This window comes from Gymnoscopelus microlampas (genome assembly GCF_963454915.1).
Source record: "Gymnoscopelus microlampas genome assembly, chromosome: 4".
Taxonomy (NCBI): Eukaryota; Metazoa; Chordata; class Actinopteri; order Myctophiformes; family Myctophidae; genus Gymnoscopelus; species Gymnoscopelus microlampas.
The window spans coordinates 1393046-1414092 of record NC_139941.1 but is presented as its reverse complement, the minus strand read 5'-3'; the positions used below and the strand labels follow the sequence as shown (position 1 = coordinate 1414092).

Sequence of the window (21047 nt, the reverse complement as noted above, 5' to 3'; positions counted from 1 at the left end):
CCAATACAAACCAATAGGCGAGTGTGCTCCGGCGCGCAATTTCCGAACGCACCCTATATGTCATGAAAAGTAATGAATAGGAACCTCTCATACTGTATGTTGATTCCATGTCAACACAATGGGAAAAAGTAGCAGTAAAGCTTGTTGTACGCTTCATAGGAAACCTAGTGGACCCTGGAATTATTAATATTTTATAGGTTCCTTGCTCGTGTGGTGCAGTGGTAAAAGTGGTAAAGAGCATCTATACGAACACAATTGGCCCGTGTTTCGGGGGAGGGAAGCCACCCGGGGCGGGGAGGTTGATAAGTCACTGCAGGCGTTTGGCGGGAGGAGTAGGACGAAGGCCCTACGTCCTCCTGGTGGGGAATCCTCACTGACAGGTGAGGATACGACGGCGGTGACGACACAGGAATGTGTGTGGGGAGGAACCAATTGGCATAACGACTAAACTGGGGAGAACATGGGGTACAAAAGCGCGAAACAAAACCTGATACCCTGCAATTTGGACTCGGTTCTTACTTGGAAACCAATTTCAATAATAGGCTCTATGCACAGCAGCCATATTATCACTTCCTTCCCAGGTGTTACTAATGAAGGCTCTGTTCCATTTAGTCTAGCACAGTGGTTTCCACGACCCCCATAACTCTGAGAGTGTACAAATGGAACCAAATGCACCCTTACGGGTCCATTTGGTTCCATTTGTACACTCTCAGAGTTACACACCTGTAAGGGGCCATTTGGAAGCCCTTGAGGGTCCCTGGACCCCAACTGTAGACCCACTGGTGTAACAGAGTGTTTCCAGTGAGCCAACATGCACAATATCAGCACCCTGACTCTGTTTGACCAGAATGGAACAGAGCCTTCATTAGTATCATTGGTAACACCTGTGAATGTCTTCATAATATGGCTGCTGTGAATAGAGCCTATTAGGGTATTGTGTAGCTTTATGTAGCTTTATTTGTATATAGTAAAAAGCAGAATATGAAAAGTTAGAAGATATATTAAACACACAGTCATGTCAGGTGTTTTTGGGCAGACTGTCCTGGCTCTCGCACGGTGCTTTTGTGCATCTATTAATACACAGCAGTCTCATGGGGTTCTGGTGACAAGCTAGGAGCCGAAGCTCCGTTTGTTCTACTTACACATGCTAGCTTATGCTGCTTCTTCTCATCACTATGGATATTATACACTCCACACCTGCTGTCCTCGTTTTGGGGCGTGTAAGAAATGTTCAAAAAGTGTCAAGAATAGTGAAAATATGCGGTCCGCGAGATCACGAGGTGTCGACACGTTGTGAGCTTGTGGACCGGCTGTTTTTACCATTTGTCATATGACTATGCAGTGGTGGAAAGTAGCTAAGTATATTTACTCAAGTATTGTACTTAAGTACACTTTTAAGGTGTTTTTACTTTGCTGGAGCATTTCCAATATTCAGTACTTTCACTTCTACTCCACTACATCTCAGAGGCAAATATTGTACTTTTACTCCACTACAATTATTTGAAAACTTTAGTTACTAGTTACGTTGCAGATATAAATTATTATATTATAAAACAAGCATCAAACAAGTACAAGTATCAATATTGCAATGTAGAAGTACGCTGAAAATCCGGAAATTCTAAATTTGAGTAAAACTACAAAAGTATTGGTATCAAAATGTAAGTACTCGCGATGCGATGCGTTGTGAGCTGTAGATGGGCTATTTTCAAATAGCCTACTGTAGGTATAAAATAGGGTTCAAGTGGTTGATGTATGTTTTATAATGTAATAATTTATATCTGCAAAAGTAACTAAAAACTAAAGTTTCCAAATAATTGTAGTGGAGTAAAAGTACAATATTTGCCTCTGAGATGTAGTGGAGTAGAAGTAAAAGTATTGAAAATTGGGAAATACTCCAGTAGGGCGCGCTCCCACCGCACTTTTATTTTACCTCAGGGGCAGAATCTGCCAATGCTTTGTCAATGCAAATGCGTGGATTCATGAAAAAAATCCGCAAGACCAGGAATCCACGCATTTGCATTGAGGGCGCGCTCCCACCGCACTTTTATTTTACCTCTGGGGCAGAATCTGCCAATGCTTTGTCAATGCAAATGCGTGGATTCTTGGGAAAAATCCGCAAGACCAGGAATCCACGCATTTGCATTGACAAAGCATTGGCAGATTCTGCCCCAGAGGTAAAATAAAAGTGCGGTGGGAGCGCGCCCTGACAAAGCATTGGCAGATTCTGCCCCTGAGGTAAAATAAAAGTGCGGTGGGAGCACGCCCGTAAAGTAAAAAATACCTCAAATTTTTAGTAAGTACAGTAATTGAGTAAATGTACTTAGTTACTTTACACCACTGAGTATTAGCAATACTCGAGTTATCACTGTAAGCTATATTGGCAGACCACCATACTAAATGCATAATGCAGTGCATATTTTTCATATTTTGATGATACAGGACAATGTCATGCCAGTTGAATGAACTTTAGATTCTGTTCCATCATCTAATTGAAAAAGTCATAGCAAAATGTGTCACTTAAGGTGCTGTAAGTGATTGGTTAAGATCTGTTTTTTTTAAGTTAAAGTTCTCCCTGACTCTCCACCTCTTTAGTAAACAGAAAATACATTATCAGGTGGGTCACCAATCAGAAGAGAGAACCCATTTATCAGCTTCAGTTTTATGGTGATCCCGTTTCGGTTTTGTCTACTCCTTTTTTGTTTCATCACTTCCAATTTCAATTGTTTATCCTGTTGTGTGAGTTCTCTCTCCTGATTGAAATGATATTGGTATGAGTAATGTTACTGGTCTACCTTAAGTCAGTCCACCTTAAAGGCCAGGTTAGCTCATTGCATTAGCTTGTTAACTCTGTGACATCACACGCTGGGCAAGACCTGGGCTGTTGGTTGTCTAGGAAGTGACAACCGGAAACGGTTAAATTTGGCGGGAAGTACCGCCCAAGGAAATGACGTTGATGCTTTACAAATCTGTTAACATTCTCCATGAATGAAACGAGTGTTGTGATTGGTCAAAAAAGATAGTTTCCGGGGGAAACGCGTACGACGGAAATCCTGCCCACTCAGGACTTCCTAGACACTCGCTGGTTTAGGTCGTGACCAGGCTCTTCTCTTCGCAGATGAGTGAGGCTGGGACCGAGGCTAGTTTACATCATGGGTGCGTTTGGAAATGTGCACCGGGAGCGCACTCGCCTATTAGTTTGTATTGGTCAAGTGTGCTCAGTGCTATATTTCCGAACGCACCCCATGTGTGATGTAGGGGTTAAACCAAAAACAGAGCCCGTAGATATCACCAAGGCAATAGGCTCTATGCACAGCAGCCATATTGGAAAGAAATTGGGCCTCTTCTTACTTCCTTCACAGGTGTTACCAATGATACTAATGAAGGCTCTGTTCCATTCTGGTCAGGGTGCTGATATCGTGCATGTTGGCTCACTAGAAACACTCCATTTTGGTTCCCAAATGGCCCCTTATGGGTGTGTAACTCTGAGTGTACAAATGGAACCAAATGGACCCGTAAGGGTCCATTTGGTTCCATTTGTACACTCTCAGAGTTATGGGGGTCCTTGAAAATAAGACAACCACTATGCCACACTAAATGGAACAGAGCCTAAATTACAGTAGTATCATTGGTAACACCTGTGAAGGAAGTAAGGAAGGGGCCCAATTCATTCCCAATATGGCTGCTGTGCATAGAGCCTATTGGGAAGCTGTGCAAGAGAAGTACTGGTGAAGGACACAGTAGGTGTGCATTTAGTCACTGACAAAACAAAACGGTACACTCGTTGTCTCTGTCTGTCCTTTGAAATAACCGGACAAATGTGACTCAGGTGGCTTGTTACAACCCGTGATTGATTGTGAATAGACCAAGAAGGTGTTAGGCAATTTGAATGCTACACTGGCATGGCTGTGTACAACAACCTGATGAGAGTCCATGTTTACGTTGTTATTACTTAGCACAAATAGCTAAGCTATTTGTGCTAAGTAATAACACGACGTTCATTCGAACATTGCGCGTGTCAATCTGCGTGCGAGTGCTATGGAAAATGATATCCAAAGCGGCCCCTCCGGCTCGAAAAAAGGCTGTGTGTGACTGTGTAGACACGGCTCCTAAATGAAAGTCCTCCACTCCTTTATGACTTTGTAGCTGTGAGCCAGGCAGTGTTGATTTCGTCGACTAAAACTATGACGAAAAATGTTTTTGTTTTTGTGTAGTTTCACTGACCAAAACTATACAAAAACTAAATAAAAACTAAGCTATGATGACTAAAACTATGACTAAATATATTGATAATTTCGTCAACAAATAAAACTAAAATGTTAGTGAGGGACTAGTGGAGAAGAGATCCAGTAGAACTAAAAGTCAAGTCATTTTTATGTTTGGTTGCTCTCGAGTGTTGCGCTCTGAAAATAGCAGATCTACAAGCTCAACGCGTGCTGCGGCACGTTGTGAGCTTGTAGATCGGCTATTTTCAGCATGCAACCAAATGTAAAATCAGCCATTACGATGCCATCAAGGCACCGCCAAAATACATTTTAGTCGACTAAATCAACTGTAGATTTAGTCGACTATAATCTTATGATATTTACAGATCCCATAGGCCGAACTGGCAAAAGTGTTGACACAAAAGCGCTAATAAACAGCTTACATTTTGGGAAAGTTTGAAAAACGGGCGTCGTCATTTTGTGCACATGCTAATGGTCAATGTCCGTGTGCAAGTTGAGATGAATTGGTCAACCCCCTGAGGAGTGACTGACTGACGGACAGAGGTTTGGTTAATTATATGTAGGATATTGTTTAGACTGATGCTAGGTTCTTGGTTTAGCTGTGATCCTAGTTTACTGAGGAACTACACTGTTTCTCTGCATTTGATGCATGTGTTTACATTGCCTACTGTAAGTCACTCTGAATTAAGAGCGTCTGCTAAATTACTATCACAATATAGAGCTATTTAACTTATTTTAATCTAATAATAATAATCATCATCATCATCATAATTATCCCCTAACAACACCTTTATAGGTTTATGATGCTTAATAATGTCTTACCTTTTGGGTCCCTTGCAGTATGTAAATGTGAAGGTGGAGTCAGCGTATCTGAAATCTGGAATAAAACAGTACAACAGTTAGGGCTGGTTGATATGACTTCAAAATAAAAGAGTAGAACAGTTAGGGCTGGGCCATATCACTTCAAAATAAGAATAGAACAGTTAGGGCTGGGCCATATCACTTCAAAATAAGAATAGAACAGTTAGGGCTGGGCCATATCACTTCAAAATAAAAGAGTAGAACAGTTAAGGCTGGGTGATATGACTTCAAAATAGAACAGTTAGAGCAGGGCCATATGATTTCAAAATAAAAGAGTAGAACAGTTAGAGCAGGGCCATATGACTTCAAAATAAAACAATAGAACAGTTAGGGCTGGGCGATGTGACTTCAAAATTATAATGCATTCTAATAGCTAGACCACACATGGACAAATGACATCAACTTGCGACAGAAGTTGTCCCTATTGAGTAAAAGATTAACTATTGCTAAAATAAATTAAATATTTAATTTGTTTTTAGTTGTAGAGGGCAATTATAACGCATTAAGAATCTGCTAGAATCTGTCAGCACCACTGCCTAGTGTTGTTGTTAGCAGGAGCAAGCACAGATACAACCGGGAGGAAGTGGACTAAGAAAGGGGAGGAGCCAAACCAAGTTCCTGTTTCTACACAAAAATAAGGAGAAAAACCCGAATGGGTTCCCCGATTGCCGTTGATATAGATTGTAAATCGAAGAGCGGAAGAGGTGAAATAAAGTTTGTATCTGGTACAACACAGGGCCAGGGACACAGGAAGTCTCTTCCAACGAGTCTAGTTTCCATGACAACATCAAAAGGGCTTATGTAAAGGAGACAAAGTGCTAAACATATTATGTCAATAATGTCATGTAGGCAAGTGGTTCTCACACGTTTTCATGTCAAGGACCCACAAATGAACTGAATATGTATTTGCCTTGCCCCGTCTGCACACACGTTGCGTCAGGGACGACCCATACTAGATTTATGTTATTGAAATGTGACTAAACTATTTGGAATCTCTCCAATGTCTTTCAATGTTGTTGTTTTTTTTAAAACAGATCTACAAGCTCACAACAGCCACGGCGCATTGTGAGCTTGAAGGTTGGCTATAGCCGATGTGTATAGGTCAGGGGTCTTCAACGTTTTCAGGCCAAGGACCCCCTAGCTGAGAGAGAGATGAAGCAGGGACCCCCTCTATATTGTATAAAATTGTGTTTCAGATTTAAAAAAAAATGTTTACTTGGTCTGCTCTTTTTTCCCTCTACACCAAACACCTCTTTGCCAAAAAATAGCCGATCTACAAGCTCACAACGCCTCGCAGCGCGAGGCGTTGTGAGCTTGTAGATCTGCTATTTTTTGGCTAAAGTTCTCCTCAGATGGTTACGGTAAAAAAAATAATCATATCACACAAAGATTTGGCGGACCCCCTGTAGTAACTCTGAGGACCCCCTAGGGGTCCCGGACCCCCTGTTGAAGACCCCTGGTATAGGTTGAAAGTGGTTCAACTCATTTTGCTGGGGATCCCCCTCAACGACCCCCACTTTACGAACCACTGACGTAGGCTAGCATGTATTACTGTTATGATTATTGTTAGTATTAATGTATTCATGTGTTTATTTATGTTTTTCTTTATTTGAGGGGGGGCAAGTAGCCACTTGAACCCTAGCGGGGTGGGGGGGAAAGGGGGGGGGCATTGGCTGCAGATCTACAAGCTCACAGCACATCGCAACTTGTAGATCGGTCATTTTCGGCGAGTGGTTATGGTCATGTGGAGCAGTGGTTCTCAAACTTTTTCATGTCAAGGACCCCCAAATTGACACGTATTAGCCTGCGGACCCCCATTTGAAAAGGTATGCCAGGGACGCCCATAAGAGAAGATTTTTACGGCTCTCTAGCAGTTATTCTCAACCATTTTAATGTCAAGGATCCCCAGTTTGACATGCATTAGGCTACGGACCCCCATTGAATGGAATTTCTATCACTTGGACCGCAATTTATATTGTAAAATGTATATTGTAAAATGTATATTGTAAAATCGATGTCAATTTAACTCTGAGAGTGTACAAATGTAACCAAATGGACCCGTTAGGGTCCATTTGGTTACATTTGTAACCTTATGGTTACATTTGTAACCTTATGGGTCTGTAACTCTCAGAGTTACAGACCCATAAGGGTCCATTTGGTGCCTAATCTATCATTTAGCTGGGGACCCCCTGGAACTCCCTCAAGGACCCCTGGGGGTCCCCGGACCCCACTTTGAGAACCAATGATGTGGAGGATAATCCAATCGGCTGCATACTGTATATAGGCCTATAATATCAATGTATGTCCCTTTTCTTTTTTTCCTTCAGCCAGCCACACACTCACACACACACACACACACACACACACACACACACACACACACACACACACACACACACACACACACACACACACACACACACACACACACACACACACACACACCACAATAATTCAACATGTCTCTCCAAGCCAATGAACCCCATGACCCTCAAAACGGTGATGTAGCCTATTTGTATGTGATCATGAGCTCATAATGTGGGCTTTATCATAAGAGATAACATGTAGGCTGTCAGGATATTCACCAAACCGTCTATGATCAGCATAATGTCATGTCTATTTGAAGGTATAGGCACATCACATCTATCCAGCTGTTATAGGGCGGTGTGTGTGTGGGAGGGAGGATGGATGGATGGATATACATCAGTGGCTGAGTCAAAGTAGAGTCTGGGGACCCCCAGGGGGTCCTTGAGGCTGTTGCAACGAGGTCCCCAGCAAAATATAATAGCATCAAAATGCAGTAATACACACTTTAACCCTAGATCGAGGTGTTTGGGGTGGGGGAAAAAAGGGAAAAAATAAATAAATGTGGAATGTTTTTTTTTAAAACAACATTTTAACAACACAGAAGCTTGTATGGGGGGGCGGGGTGGGGGGGTGCTCCAGCTGGCACTATACATATGTTCCAGATGGGTGTCATCTTTGGCCAAATACATACTAAGTCTATTATACTGGGGGGGGTCCAATGTTTTTAAGGGTTTTCCAAGTATTGTAACTGCATTTTTGTCCTGTTGTTTGTAATTTGTAAATGTTGATATTTTGTCAATAAAAAAATAAAAATAAATTTAAAAAAAAATGCATTAAAAAAAGAATAATTAAAAATAAAATATTGGGGGTCCTTTGACATGAAAAAGAACCAAACGGCATACTATACTATATAGCCTCGGGATCAAAGACTACCCATAGATTTATTCGATCGAGTCTGACTCGATCGAATACATCTATGGGTAGTCTTTGATCCGAGGCTATAACAGCACATATTCATCATATTACATATTATAACGTGCATTGGTAGTGAACCCAACCACCTCACCGGAGAAAAGGCAGTAGTCCTTCTCCGCCTTGCACCTCTGAACCACGGTGTCCACGTCTGTCTGTATCCTCTCTTGTCGAGAACACATCCCCATCAATGTGATGTGATGATAATATTCTGTCTATGTCGGCGCGATCCCCACAGAAAACCATGTAGAAATGATGGAGGAATCAAAGTGTTTATTCCCGCAAATAACGGTTCCACAGCGATCAGATCAGCTGGAATGGAGATCTGACTGTGTGTGTGTGTGTGTGTGTGTGTGTGTGTGTGTGGCTGGCTTCTGTGTTATTTTGCGGTGTGTGTGTGTGTGTGTGTGTGTGTGTGTCACTGTCTCAGGTGCTGTTTTCAAGAAGCGATCGTCATCATCATCATCATCTTCATCATCGTTGTCGTCATGTGTCAGGCACCGTCACGCGAGTCCTATGGATTCGTGACAGGATCACCTCGACGTGTGCTTCATGTGAGAAATCATAATAATAATCCAGCTATAGCAATGGCGCTGATGAGGAGATACACACACATGCTCACACATACACACACACATACACACACACACACACACACACAGACAGACAGACGCGTCCTGTATGGCTGCTGTGGCCTCAAAGTGAAACCAGGAAGCCAGAGAGCTCTCTCTCTGTGTGTGTGTGTGTGTGTGTGTGTGTGTGTGTGTGTGTGTGTGTGTGTGTGTGTAAAGTAACTAAGTACATTTACTTTTACTTTTTTTTTTTACTTACTTTTACTAAGTATTGTACTTGAGTACAATTTTGAGGTATTTTTTACTTTACTGGAGTATTTCCAATTTTCAGTACTTTTACTTCTACTCCACTACATCTCAGAGGCAAATATTGTACTTTTACTCCATTACAATTGTTTGAAAACTTTAGTTACTAGTTACTTTGTAGATTTTGATGATTACAAAACATATCTTAACCACTTCAGCTCTATATACATTTTGCCATTTGAAAATAGCCGATCTACAAGCTCACAATGCGTCGCAATGCGACACATTAGTGAGCTTGTAGATCAGATTTTTATACTTTTGAAAACTTGTGAAATGGCACAATGAGTACTTTCTACTTTCTGTACATTAAGTACATTTTGATACCAATACTTTTGTACTTTTACTCAAGTACACTTTGAATTCCAGACTTTCACTTGTAACAGAGTATTTCTACATTGCAGTATTGATACTTTTACTTAAGTAAAACAATGTAGTACTTTTTCCACCTGTGTGTGTGTGTGTGTGTGTGTGTGTGTGTGTGTGTGTGTGTGTGTGTGTGTGTGTGTGTGTGTGTGTGTGTGTGTGTGTGTGTGTCTCTCTCTCTCTCACTGGTGGAGAAAAAAAGGAACCAAGTATACTTTCACTTAAACTTTACATAGAAATAAAATAAGAATGTTTTTATTTATTTATTTTTATACCTTTGTGCAGTATAAAAAAAGTAATAAAAATGAGTAATTACAAAACAGAAAAGGGAGTGGTTGCCTACAGGTCAGTTCACACAGCATTAAAGGAGCACTACTTTTCAACCTTATCCATATAACAGGTCCTCATAAGATAGCACAACATCCGTCTACCCACTCAGTCTCAGAGGAGGGCTGTGGACAGTTCAGAAACCTGCCTAACAATGTCATCATTGATGGAGATTACAAGTTCATGAGTGAAGTGCTCCTTTAACGAGCATCATTTACATGTGTACCATACCTCAGACCAACATCAACAATCATTTGATGAAGTTAACAATAACCCATTAGAACCTATTTTTATTTTTAATACTTGTGGTCTGATAAAGCACCAACACTCACTGAATATAAATCACTAGTCCATACCCGCCATTTCCACCTGCCGTCCTTCCGGGCTGTGGGACTGCAACTACGACTACAGATCCCATAGCCGGTGAGGACTGTTCACACACAAAAAACCCAGCTAATAAACAGCATAAATGTGGCTTCATCACTGTCTTATATGCAAATTGGTCAATGCCCGTAGGGAAGTTCAGATCAATAGGGTCTATGCATGGCAGCCATATTGGAAAGAATTTGGGCCTCTTCCTTACTTCCTTCACAGGTGTTACCAATAATACTAATGAAGGCTCCGTTCCATTTAGTCTAGCACAGTGGTTCTCAAGACTTTTTAATTTCAAGGACCTGCATAACTGAGTGTAGAAATGGAACCAAATGGACCCTTACAGGCTTATACTAATGGAATTTATACACTCTGTTACACACCCGTAAGGGGCCATTTGGAACCCCCTGAAGGAACCATGGACCACACTTTGAAACCCACTGGTGCAGCAGAGTGTTTCCAGTGAGCCAACATGCACAATATCAGCACCCTGACACTGTTTGACCAGAATGGAACAGAGCCTTCATTAGTACCATTGGCAACACCTGTGAAGGAAGTAAGGAAGAGGCCCTATTGCTTTCCAATATGGCTGCTGTGCATAGAGACTAATAGAGAAAAGTGTGTATCAGACAGAATGACGGACAGAGGTTCCTTGATGTCATAGTTGGATGTATGGTGGCAGGCCTTCCCTATCAAAGAACACTCCAATTGAAGACACATCCTCCCCCTTATAGACCGGGAACGGTCTATAAGCTATTTAATACTTTTTCATGTCAAGGACCTCCCAAAATGGTATGCATTTGGCCGCGGACCCTCATCGGAAGGTATTTAGTTCCAGGGACCCCCAGAAGCAAAGATTTGAGTTAAAAATGTAGTCAAAGATGTGCACACATTTTCACATGTGTGTTTCACTTTTTTTTTTTGGGGGGGGAGGGGAAATAGCAGATCTACAAGCTCATGGCGCGGCACTCGGTGCCGCGCCATGAGCTTGTAGATCTGCTATTTTTGAATAGCCCAAAGAAATCTAAAAATGACACACAGATATGTTCCCGGTCTAAATGGGTGTAAGACCTCTGTCTTCAAAACTCCAAACTTTGTGTCCCTCTCACAGCTGGCTAGACCAGTGTCTCTCAAACTTTTTAAATGTCAAGGATCCCCCCCCCCCCCCCTTGACAGTTGGTTCTCAACTATCAATCATTTAGCTGGGCACTCCCCTGGAACCACCTTCAAGGACACTTTGGCTAAGACTAAGGTCTGAATATTGAACGAAACACACAAGGCAGTTGAGGTCAGCAGGTTGGAGTCGCCTGGGACCGTCCTTTGGTCTTCAAGACGTGGTGTAGAGCGGGTGGTTCTCAACCTGTTCAGGCCGCGAGCCCCCCATAGTAATCACATGTGAACTGGGGGACCCCCCCCCCCCCCACCCGGGCAAGCGTTACATTTCGTTTGACTCCGTTCCACAGATTCAAGTTGTGAAAATAGCAGATCTTCAAGCTCACAACGCCTATTTTTTAGGTAATATTTGACACTATTTGGCCAATGTCTGACCATTTTTATAGTATAGTTTGAGGACTTACATCCTTAAATCCTTAAATGCACTTTATAAATGTGCAGATATACCCTGTATACAATTATAGCGTATGTTGGTCTGTTTACTGTTGAGTGAGAAAACTATTTTCACATTAACCCATTAAGACCGGGAACACATCTGTATATATAGCGCGGCATTCAGTGCTTGTAGATCTGCTATTTTTTAATAAGAAATCTTAAAATGACACATGCGTTCCCGGTCTTGAAAAAATGACTTTTTTCCTAACCATTAGTCGCCCCATGGAGACTTGAATCCATGGATGTTTTTTTGTTTTTGTCGCATTCCTAAGCCAATAATTTGATGACCAGCAGCGGTTCCGGTAGGAGACACTAAGAGTCTCCTACCGGAACCGCTGTCTACCGGTCCGCTGGTCTTGATGGAAAAAAAGATTACGAACTATCCCTTTTAATGGGTTAAGCTTATCATCTGTGGACCCCATACAATCATGTGGGGACCCCCCCCTGGGGGGTCCTGACCCACAGGTTGAGAACCACTGGTTAGCGGTTCTGGGGGGACTGGTCCTTTGGCCTTCAGGACGCGGTGTGGTGGTGGATGCAGCCAGGGCAGCAGTGCAGCGTGTCGTGGATGAAGAGGTCACACTCTGTGCAGAACACGGCGCCGCAGGACGTGCAGCTGAACACCTGGATGCATTCACAAAGACAAGGCAGAGGACAGCTGAACACCTGGATGCATTCACAAAGACAAGGCAGAGGACAGCTGAACACCTGGACGCATTCACAAAGTCAAGGCAGAGGACAGCTGAACACCTGGACGCATTCACAAAGTCAAGGCAGAGGACAGCTGAACACCTGGACGCATTCACAAAGTCAAGGCAGAGGACAGCTGAACACCTGGACGCATTCACAAAGACAAGGCAGAGGACAGCTGAACACCTGGACGCATTCACAAAGACAAGGCAGAGGACAGCTGAACACCTGGACGCATTCACAAAGACAAGGCAGAGGACAGCTGAACACCTGGACGCCAATGGTGGAAAAAAGTACTCAAATGTTTTACTTAAGTTAAAGTATCAATACTGCAATGTAGAAGCACTCTGATACAAGTAAAAGTCCGGAATTCAAAATTTACTTGAGTAAAAGTACAAAAGTATTATAACATAGGGCTAAAGTGGTTACTAGTATGTTTTATAATGTAATAATGTATATCTGCAAAGTACTTTACACTACTGCTGGACGCATCACGAGACAAAGCAGAGGACAGCTGTCCTGACAATCTTCCCAGCTCACACCAGCAGCCAGCGGTGGCCATGTTGTCTACCTACCACTGTGTGGCCACTAAACGTACAAAGCCTCTGAAACAGGGCTGCGACTATGCGTCATTCTCTTGTCGATTATTCTACCGTTTACTTTTGTGATTAATTGAATAAGGGTGTGCGGCACCTGGTGTGCAATTAAGTACAAATTAAGCATTAATATCAGATGAGAATGTTGTAAAAACACTTACACTTTTGTCTTTTAGCCGTCCTTGACAAGCTTGACAAAACCTGGAAACACAATGACATTGGTTCAGAGACACAAATACATTAGCCTGGAATCCACACTGATGCGGCAGACTTTTTTTTCTCACTTCTTCTCAGTCTGGTGCTATTTGACTCGTATTTCCAAACGTTACCAATTACGTGGGCAAGTCAGGAAGTGACTCGAGTTTTACATTGGAAGCCACTGGTCCCGCCCCCCCACAGACCAATCAGAAGCCGCGGCTCCTTTGTGTCCGTCCCGCCCCTTGGAAATGGGATCTTTACCTAAATGAGTAGCGAAGTGAGAAAAAATAATCCGGCGTGAATCAGTCTGGATCCCAGGCTACAAATACATGGCTAGAGATGCCAGTCTGTGTGTGAGAGTGTGTGTGTGTGTGTGTGTGTGTGTGTGTGTGTGTGTGTGTGTGTGTGTGTGTGTGTGTGTGTGTGTGTGTGTGTGTGTGTGTGTGTGTGTGTGTGTGTGTGTGTGTGTTAGAGCCACCTGTCTCCCTGGTGCTGGTCCAGTGGACTCTCCATAAAGGCCTCCAGAGGGAACAGGTGATGGAAGGAGCGGGCCAGGTGGGGTGCCGATACCAGGGTCAGCCCTGCAGGGGCACACAATTAATGATACTTAATATTCTCACTTATACAATATAACTTAATTCTCTGCTGTCCGGCAGGAACCAGCTAACTCCAATATGTTGGAAAATGTAGTTAGGAGGTTTTGTTCATCATTGATAAGAACAGCAGAATGGACCTCCAAAGCTCACAATGAGGTTGGAGATCAAAAGGGGGTGGAGCCTGGAGTCAGCAAAACCAGCTAACTCCACCCCCCTTTGGTGGAGTCAGCTGGTTTAGCAGAAAGTTTGAGGAGCCAATGGAGTTAGCTGGTTTTGTCAGAAGCGCTTTTTAAAACTTTTCATTGGTTCAATATTTCACACAGACGTAAAGGGTGTTCAATAGCACTGATTTATGGGGAAAAATGCAAAAGCAGAACAATGGAGTTATCTGGTTCCTGCCGGACAGCAACAATCTGTAGGGTAGAGTAAGTTAATATAACTTACTAATATAAATGAGGTGGTTGCAGTTGGTCTCCCTGCTCTTCTATTGAGACATTTAGATCGTGTCAAAGGTCATGTCTCACCTAGACACAGGATCTGCCACGAATTTGGACCTGATGGTCAAGATTCAATTTATTTCTTGAGCAAGCAGGCAGGCTCTATTAGCTCAATGGTGGAAAAAAATGAAGCACTTGCGCAGGAAACCAGGTTCAAAACCGGGATAGAAGACGAACGTTACATAGTGCTGCTTTAAAGATAAAATTATGACGAAAAAAATACTGGGCACTTGTTTGTGGTCCTTAAAACTGTTACTTTTCAGGAAATGGATCCAATGTAGTTATTATTCAGTCACAAGTTTGATCATGTTAATACTTTTTACTGGTTCAATATTTGTAAAACCAACAGACACACTTTCACTTTCAATATTTTTTTTTAAATACTGAAAATTGCAGATTTACAAAATCACAACACGTCGCCATAGATTGTGTTGTGGCCCCCCGGGGGGCCCCAAAATGGCCCCCTTGTGGGTCACACGTGGCCCCTGGTGTGACTATTGTCATGGCAGACCCCTGACCAGTGTTTGTGCCAAGTTTGGTGCGGATCGGAGCAACGGTGCGCCATGCCAAGTCCAGATGTTAGGTTTGAGACGTCCACCCAATAGCTAATTTTACTATTCACCTTATTGGCACAAAATAGTTTAAGATGGGGTCTGCAGACAAAATACATTAATCTGGGGGTGCTTGACATGAAAAGAAATTGGGAACCACTGGTTTAAAAAACATTAGGAATCAAGCCCCAAATAAGCAACTACACTTGTTTTGTGTGTCAGTAGTGTGTCTGTGGTAGAGTGACAGAGTGACAGTAGAGTGGGTCTGTGTGAGTGTGTGGCTGCTTATCTACTGAGTGCTGGATGCCAATCATCAGCCCTTCCAGTGATTGGTTGGGGTTGTCTACTTAACCCATTGAGACCTGAGGCCGATTCTACATGTCTCCTAAATCTCAACAGTATTCTGAAAAACGGATGTTTCTATATCAGTGGTGCTCAATCTTTTTCATGTCAAGGACCCCCAAAATGATATGTATTTGGCCGCGGACCCCCATCAAAATATTTTGTTCCAGGGACCCCCCAGAAGCAAAGATTTGAGATAAAAATGTTCGCTTTAAAAATATCTATATTCAAAGATTTGCACACATTTTCACGATTTTTCAAAAATAGCAGATCTACAAGCTCGTAGCGCGGCACTCGGTGCCGCGCTATGAGCTTGTAGATCTGCTATTTTTGAATAGCCCAAAGTGTAAAATAATGCTTTTTAGCTCAGATCTAAGAATGACACAGTTCCAGGTCTTGGTTAACAGCACCAAACGCCTGAGGATTTGGCAGTACTTGTAGTAGCCTGGGATCAATACCTTTTTCGGGTTTATGATCCAGTCGGGAGCGGAAGTAACCCTGTGCGTCACCAGGCGCGCCATCCGTGTCATCAGGCGGCCGGAACCCGCGAAGCCTCACCCCAAAATAACTCCAGCCGCGATCAAGGGCATTGGAATAGGCCCTATCTAATAAAATCCTTGATGCGGCGTAGTTTAGCTTATTTTTAAGATACAAAATAAACATAAATGTGAGTGTACTTTCCGGAGACTATTTAGCGTTTTGTTATCCCACGGGGAAATTATATTCCCATTTAAATAGGGATTTTTTTTTTCAGTAGGCGTGGCCTAGACCGGATCACACGGGCAATTTAATAACGAATACCAGGCTTTCCTCCGGGGTGGAAAGACTGCTGATGCGAGGTTATACTTGTAGTAGTACTGTCCCCTGCACGCCAGCCATGCTCTTGTCTGGTGTTGTATGTACCACTTATCATTTATGTTTCAGTGCACCTTCATTAAACTTACTAGTGTAAGGCTTTCTGAAGGTAAGTAGGTAATGGTTTGTCAAACTAGCATTGGTGTACGGATGCCAGATTTTTGTAAAAGTCAATTTTGGTTAGATTAGCTTAGAGAAGGTAGATAAGGATGAGCATTTTGTTGTAACTTTTATTTCATGTTGATTAGGTTAAGAGTTCAAAACTTGAGATTAGGTTTAGAGATTGATTTTGTTTATTTATTGATTTGTTCCGTATGTCATTTTTGTCATTATGTTAATACTTTGGAGTCACATATTATGTACAAATGCAAACCTAAAATAAAAACTGTGTTTCACTCTCCAACTTTATGTCGCAATCCATCCTTCCCCTAGACAGGATTGTAACAACACTTTAAAAACAAGCCCAAAGTCGCTTATTATAAGCACACAGCGCTGTTAAACAGGAAACCCGTTGATATGGTGCTCCCCATATCCCCAGGTAAGGTCTTAAAAGTCCTTGAATTGTCACTTCACGGTCATCTGGGGACCACCAAAATCATATAGGGACCCGACCCACAGGTTGAGAACCACTGTGATAGATGACTGATGTCATAGGCTGGTCTGAGGTCCGTATTGGCGCCACACCGTGTCCCATGTCGTGAGCTTGTAGATTGGCTATTTTCAAAGCAGTGCTAAAAATGTTGATGCACTCACAAGTGTAGTGATACAAACGTGTGTGTGTGTGTGTGTGTGTGTGTGTGTGTGTGTGTGTGTGTGTGTGTGTGTGTGTGTGTGTGTGTGTGTGTGTGTGTGTGTGTGTGTGTGTGTGTGTGTGTGTGTGTGTGTGCGCGCGCGAGCTGTTTACAGTTCAGTGCTGACTATCTCGGTCACTGTGTTGTTCTGATAGGCTCTATTCACAGCAGCCATATTATGAAGAAATTCACAGGTGTTACCAATGATGGTCAAACAGAGTCAGGGTGCTGATATTGTGCATGTTGGCTCACTGGAAACACTCTGCTACACCAGTGGGTCTACAGTTGGGGTCCAGGGACCCTCATGGGATTCCAAATGGCCCCTTAAGGGTGTGTAACTGTGTACAAATGGAACGGGTCCATTTGGTTCCATTTGTACACTCTCAGAGTTATGGGGGTCGTGGAAACCACTGTGCTAAACTAAATGGAACAGAGCATTCATTAGTATCATTGGTAACACCTGTGATGGAAGTGATAATGTGGCTGCTGTGCATAAAGCCTATTGAAGTTACTACACTTACATTCACGGTCTCTCATTATATTCCTGAGTCACGGGTGACACCAAGTGGTTGAATTCGGTACTACTGTCTGGTATTATGGTCACAATATGAGCATTTTGTGTGAGGTTGTAGATCTGTTATTTTTAGGCTAATGTCTAAAGTGGGGGGTTCAAGTGGTTAATATCAAATGGGTTTGAACATTTTCACACCAGCTCACCTCCAGCAATTAATGACCGTTTTCTCCAAATACAAAATAACAAGATAATTGAATAGTGTTACAGGTCTGTAACTCTGAGAGCGTACAAATGGAACCAAATGGACCCTTACAGGTCTGTAACTCTGAGTGTACAAATGGAACCAAATGGACCCTTACAGGTCTGTAACTCTGAGAGTGTACAAATGGAACCAAATGGACCCTTACAGGTCTGTAACTTTGAGAGTGTACTAATGGAACCAAATGGACCCTTACATGTGTGTAACTCTGAGTGTACAAATGGAACCAAATGGACCCTTACAGGTCTGTAACTCTGAGAGGGTACAAATGGAACCAAATGGACCCTTAACTCATTCACTGCCACTGACGTAATAAACGTAATTATTCCCGTTTACCAATCCTTCCACTGACGTAAAAAACATAATTTCAACTTAAAACTTCTGTATCTCGGCTCGGTACTTTTTTTTTTTCAATGAAAAATCTCTGGCAGTGGGCAAACGCGGCCAGCAATAATTCTGGCAGTGAATGAGTTAAGGGTCTGTAACTCTGAGAGTGTACTACTAATGGAACCAAATGTGTACACTCTACAGCGGGTTCTTGAAATTAACAAATTACCGCCTTGATAGTAAACATAGTTTTGTATCCCCTTGTCAGCGTAATTACCTTAAATAGACGATCGTTGAAACGCCGTGGAAGCCACGTTGGGTACAATTGTTTTTTTAAAGTCCCTGTGGGTTGGCGGAGGGATCCGTGTATCCACTGGAACGATAACGTTCCAACCGCAAGCAGCCATTTTGGGGCTATGGCCCGTTGAAAACGGGTGGTTTTCATCACAAAAAAAATAAACTGAGTTAGATGTGTTTTTCTAAAAATCCGTTAGTTGGGGCGGACGGATGTCTTGTTTTTTGGAATGACGTCACATCCGTCTACTGGCTTCTCTGAGTGACGAGGGATCATTCCAAAGCTGTGTTAGAGCGCCCCTTGTGGAATTTTCTAAAAGACTATAATTTGATAATATAACCAGGGGTGCACATAACTTTTTCGGTCTGGTACGCAGAAGAGCACCTGGACATGTGACTTGGTGCGCATGGCGCCCGTCCCGTTTTGTCAACGGGGGGGGGGGGGGGGGGGGTGTCAGCCCGGACAGTTTTGTCAACGGGGGGGGGGGGGGGGGGGGGGGGTTCAGCACGGTGCCCACCGGACAGTTTTGTCAACGGGGGGGGGGGGAGAAAAAAAGGACGCTCTGCTTCTAAATTCCGCCGATTTTCGCCGTTTTTTTTTCTCACGCTGTTAGATAAAGCCCCCAAGGTTGGTGCCCTGTGCTGCTGCGCTGATTTTATCCGCCAGATTGGGACGTTCACGGCATATTTTGCACCATTACGGTGCGTTCATCATCGGTGACGAGTGCCTCTAACAGCCGCTGCTGCACGCAGCCAGCGAGGCGATGCGAGGCGACGCGAGTCATATCTCTCCCCCTGTACCTAATGGCTGTACATGGGGCCAACGGGTGCTTTAGAGTGATTGTGTGAGTGTGGATTCAGGAAGTAAATTCCTAGCCTCGATCTCCAGGCTTTTATTTTTTAGTTTTGCTAAAAAATAAAAGCTTGGAAATTCCTGTCCCAGCTGTTGGTGCGCAAAAGCGCCTCGCGTCGCCTGATGTGGTGCGCATTTTTTATTTTGGGTGCGCATGCGCACCTGCGCACCAGTTATGTGCACCCCTGAATATAACGCAGATCTGCGTCTGTGGCGGGTAATGTGTTAAAAGTCTGAGAGGCAATGCAGTAGACGTACCACAGATCTTGCATTCCACTGGTAGTTCAGTATACTTGGCGTGACACTGTGGACAGAAGTATCCTCCAAGACTCAGCCCCGCCCCCGAATCACTGCTGCTGTCCAACTGACTGGAACACACACACACACACACACACACACACACACGCACACACACACACACACACACACACACACACACACACACGATAAAACATTATGACGGGTAATAATACAGTGTATAGACAACAGGACAGAAAGACACACATTTGTAATATACACAACATAGATGACCAACACATTATGGCATGACAGTTTACTCATTCATTTTTTTGTGTGTGTGCTTTTTACCCCTTTTGTCCTCACTTTAGTCATTATACCAATTACTTCCTCCCCACACAGAGGTGGCTAAACCCTAACTTGACAAAAAAAACTATGCCTAAACGTAACCTTAAAGGAGTAGTTCACCCCAAAAAAAGACTTATTTTCTATAAATGACTCGCCCCACAAAGCCTTGAATTTGTGGAGATTTTTTTGTTTTTGTTGCATTCCTAAGCCAATAATTCGATGACCGGGTGGCTGCTCAGTAGCAGACACAATTCAGTCTCCTACCAGAGACTTCACCGGTCTTTTTTTTTTATTGGCTCAGGAATGTGACTAAAACAAAAAATCAACATGAATTCAAGGCTTCATGGGGTCAGGGTGTGGAATTAATAAAAAATAAGTCATTTTTTGGGTGAACTACTCCTTTATCCTTAACCCCACAAACACTATACCTAACCCTAACCTCACAAAAACTACGCCTGAACCTAACCTTAACCCTAACCTCACAAACACTATGTCTAAACCTAACCTTAACCCTAACCTCACACACACTATGCCTAAACCTAACCTTAACCCTAACCTCACACACACTATGTCTAAACCTAACCTTAACCCTAACCTCACACACACTATGCCTAAACCTAACCTTAACCCTAACCTCACACACACTATGCCTAAACCTAACCTTAACCCTAACCTCACACACACTATGCCTAACCTTAACCCTAACCTCAGTGGCGGCAGTGGCTCAGGGGTAGAGTGGCCGGGTAGAGTGAACTGGAAAACCGCAAGGTTCCCAGTTCGATCCCGGGCTGGGGCACTCCCCTAGAGTTAGTGTCGAAGTGTCCTTGAGCAAGGCGCTGAACCCCTAATTGCTCCCGATGAGCAGGTTGGTGCCTTGCATGGTTTCCTCCGCCATCGGTGTATGAATGTGTGTGTGAATGGGTTAATGGCACAATCAATGTAAAGCGTTTCGGATAGAAGCGCTATATAAATGCACCATTTACAAAAATTACGCCTAAACCTAACCTTAACCCTAACCTCACACACACACTATGCCTAAACCTAACCTTAACCCTAACCTCACACACACTATGCCTAACCCTAACCTCACAAAAACTACGCCTAAACCTAACCTTAACCCTAACCTCACAAACACTATGCCTAAACCTAACCTTAACCCTAACCTCACACACACTATGCCTAAACCTA

At 43.1% G+C, this 21047-nt stretch overlaps 2 protein-coding genes across 4 annotated transcripts in view; both read right to left on the bottom strand.

The window, feature by feature from the left end:
* parp8 (poly (ADP-ribose) polymerase family, member 8) overlaps positions 1 to 8988 on the bottom strand; it is a 117153-nt gene extending 108165 nt beyond the window's left edge. For both annotated transcript variants that reach the window (XR_014600696.1, XM_084055971.1), the window contains exons 1-2: positions 8458 to 8988; positions 5046 to 5100 (exon numbers count right to left, since the gene is read on the bottom strand). Coding sequence is in view for 1 of the 2 variants with exons in the window: in XM_084055971.1 (XP_083912097.1) it covers positions 5046 to 5100; positions 8458 to 8551 (149 nt within the window). In the remaining variant the exon portion in view is untranslated. The remainder of the gene's footprint in view (positions 1 to 5045; positions 5101 to 8457) is intronic.
* A 3264-nt stretch (positions 8989 to 12252) lies between these two features.
* Positions 12253 to 21047, bottom strand: part of gtf2h2 (general transcription factor IIH, polypeptide 2) — a 29384-nt gene continuing 20589 nt past the window's right edge. For both annotated transcript variants that reach the window (XM_084055977.1, XM_084055978.1), the window contains exons 11-14: positions 19533 to 19642; positions 13874 to 13976; positions 13359 to 13398; positions 12253 to 12535 (exon numbers count right to left, since the gene is read on the bottom strand). In XM_084055977.1, coding sequence (XP_083912103.1) covers positions 12425 to 12535; positions 13359 to 13398; positions 13874 to 13976; positions 19533 to 19642 — 364 coding nt within the window. In that variant the 3' untranslated portion in view covers positions 12253 to 12424. The remainder of the gene's footprint in view (positions 12536 to 13358; positions 13399 to 13873; positions 13977 to 19532; positions 19643 to 21047) is intronic.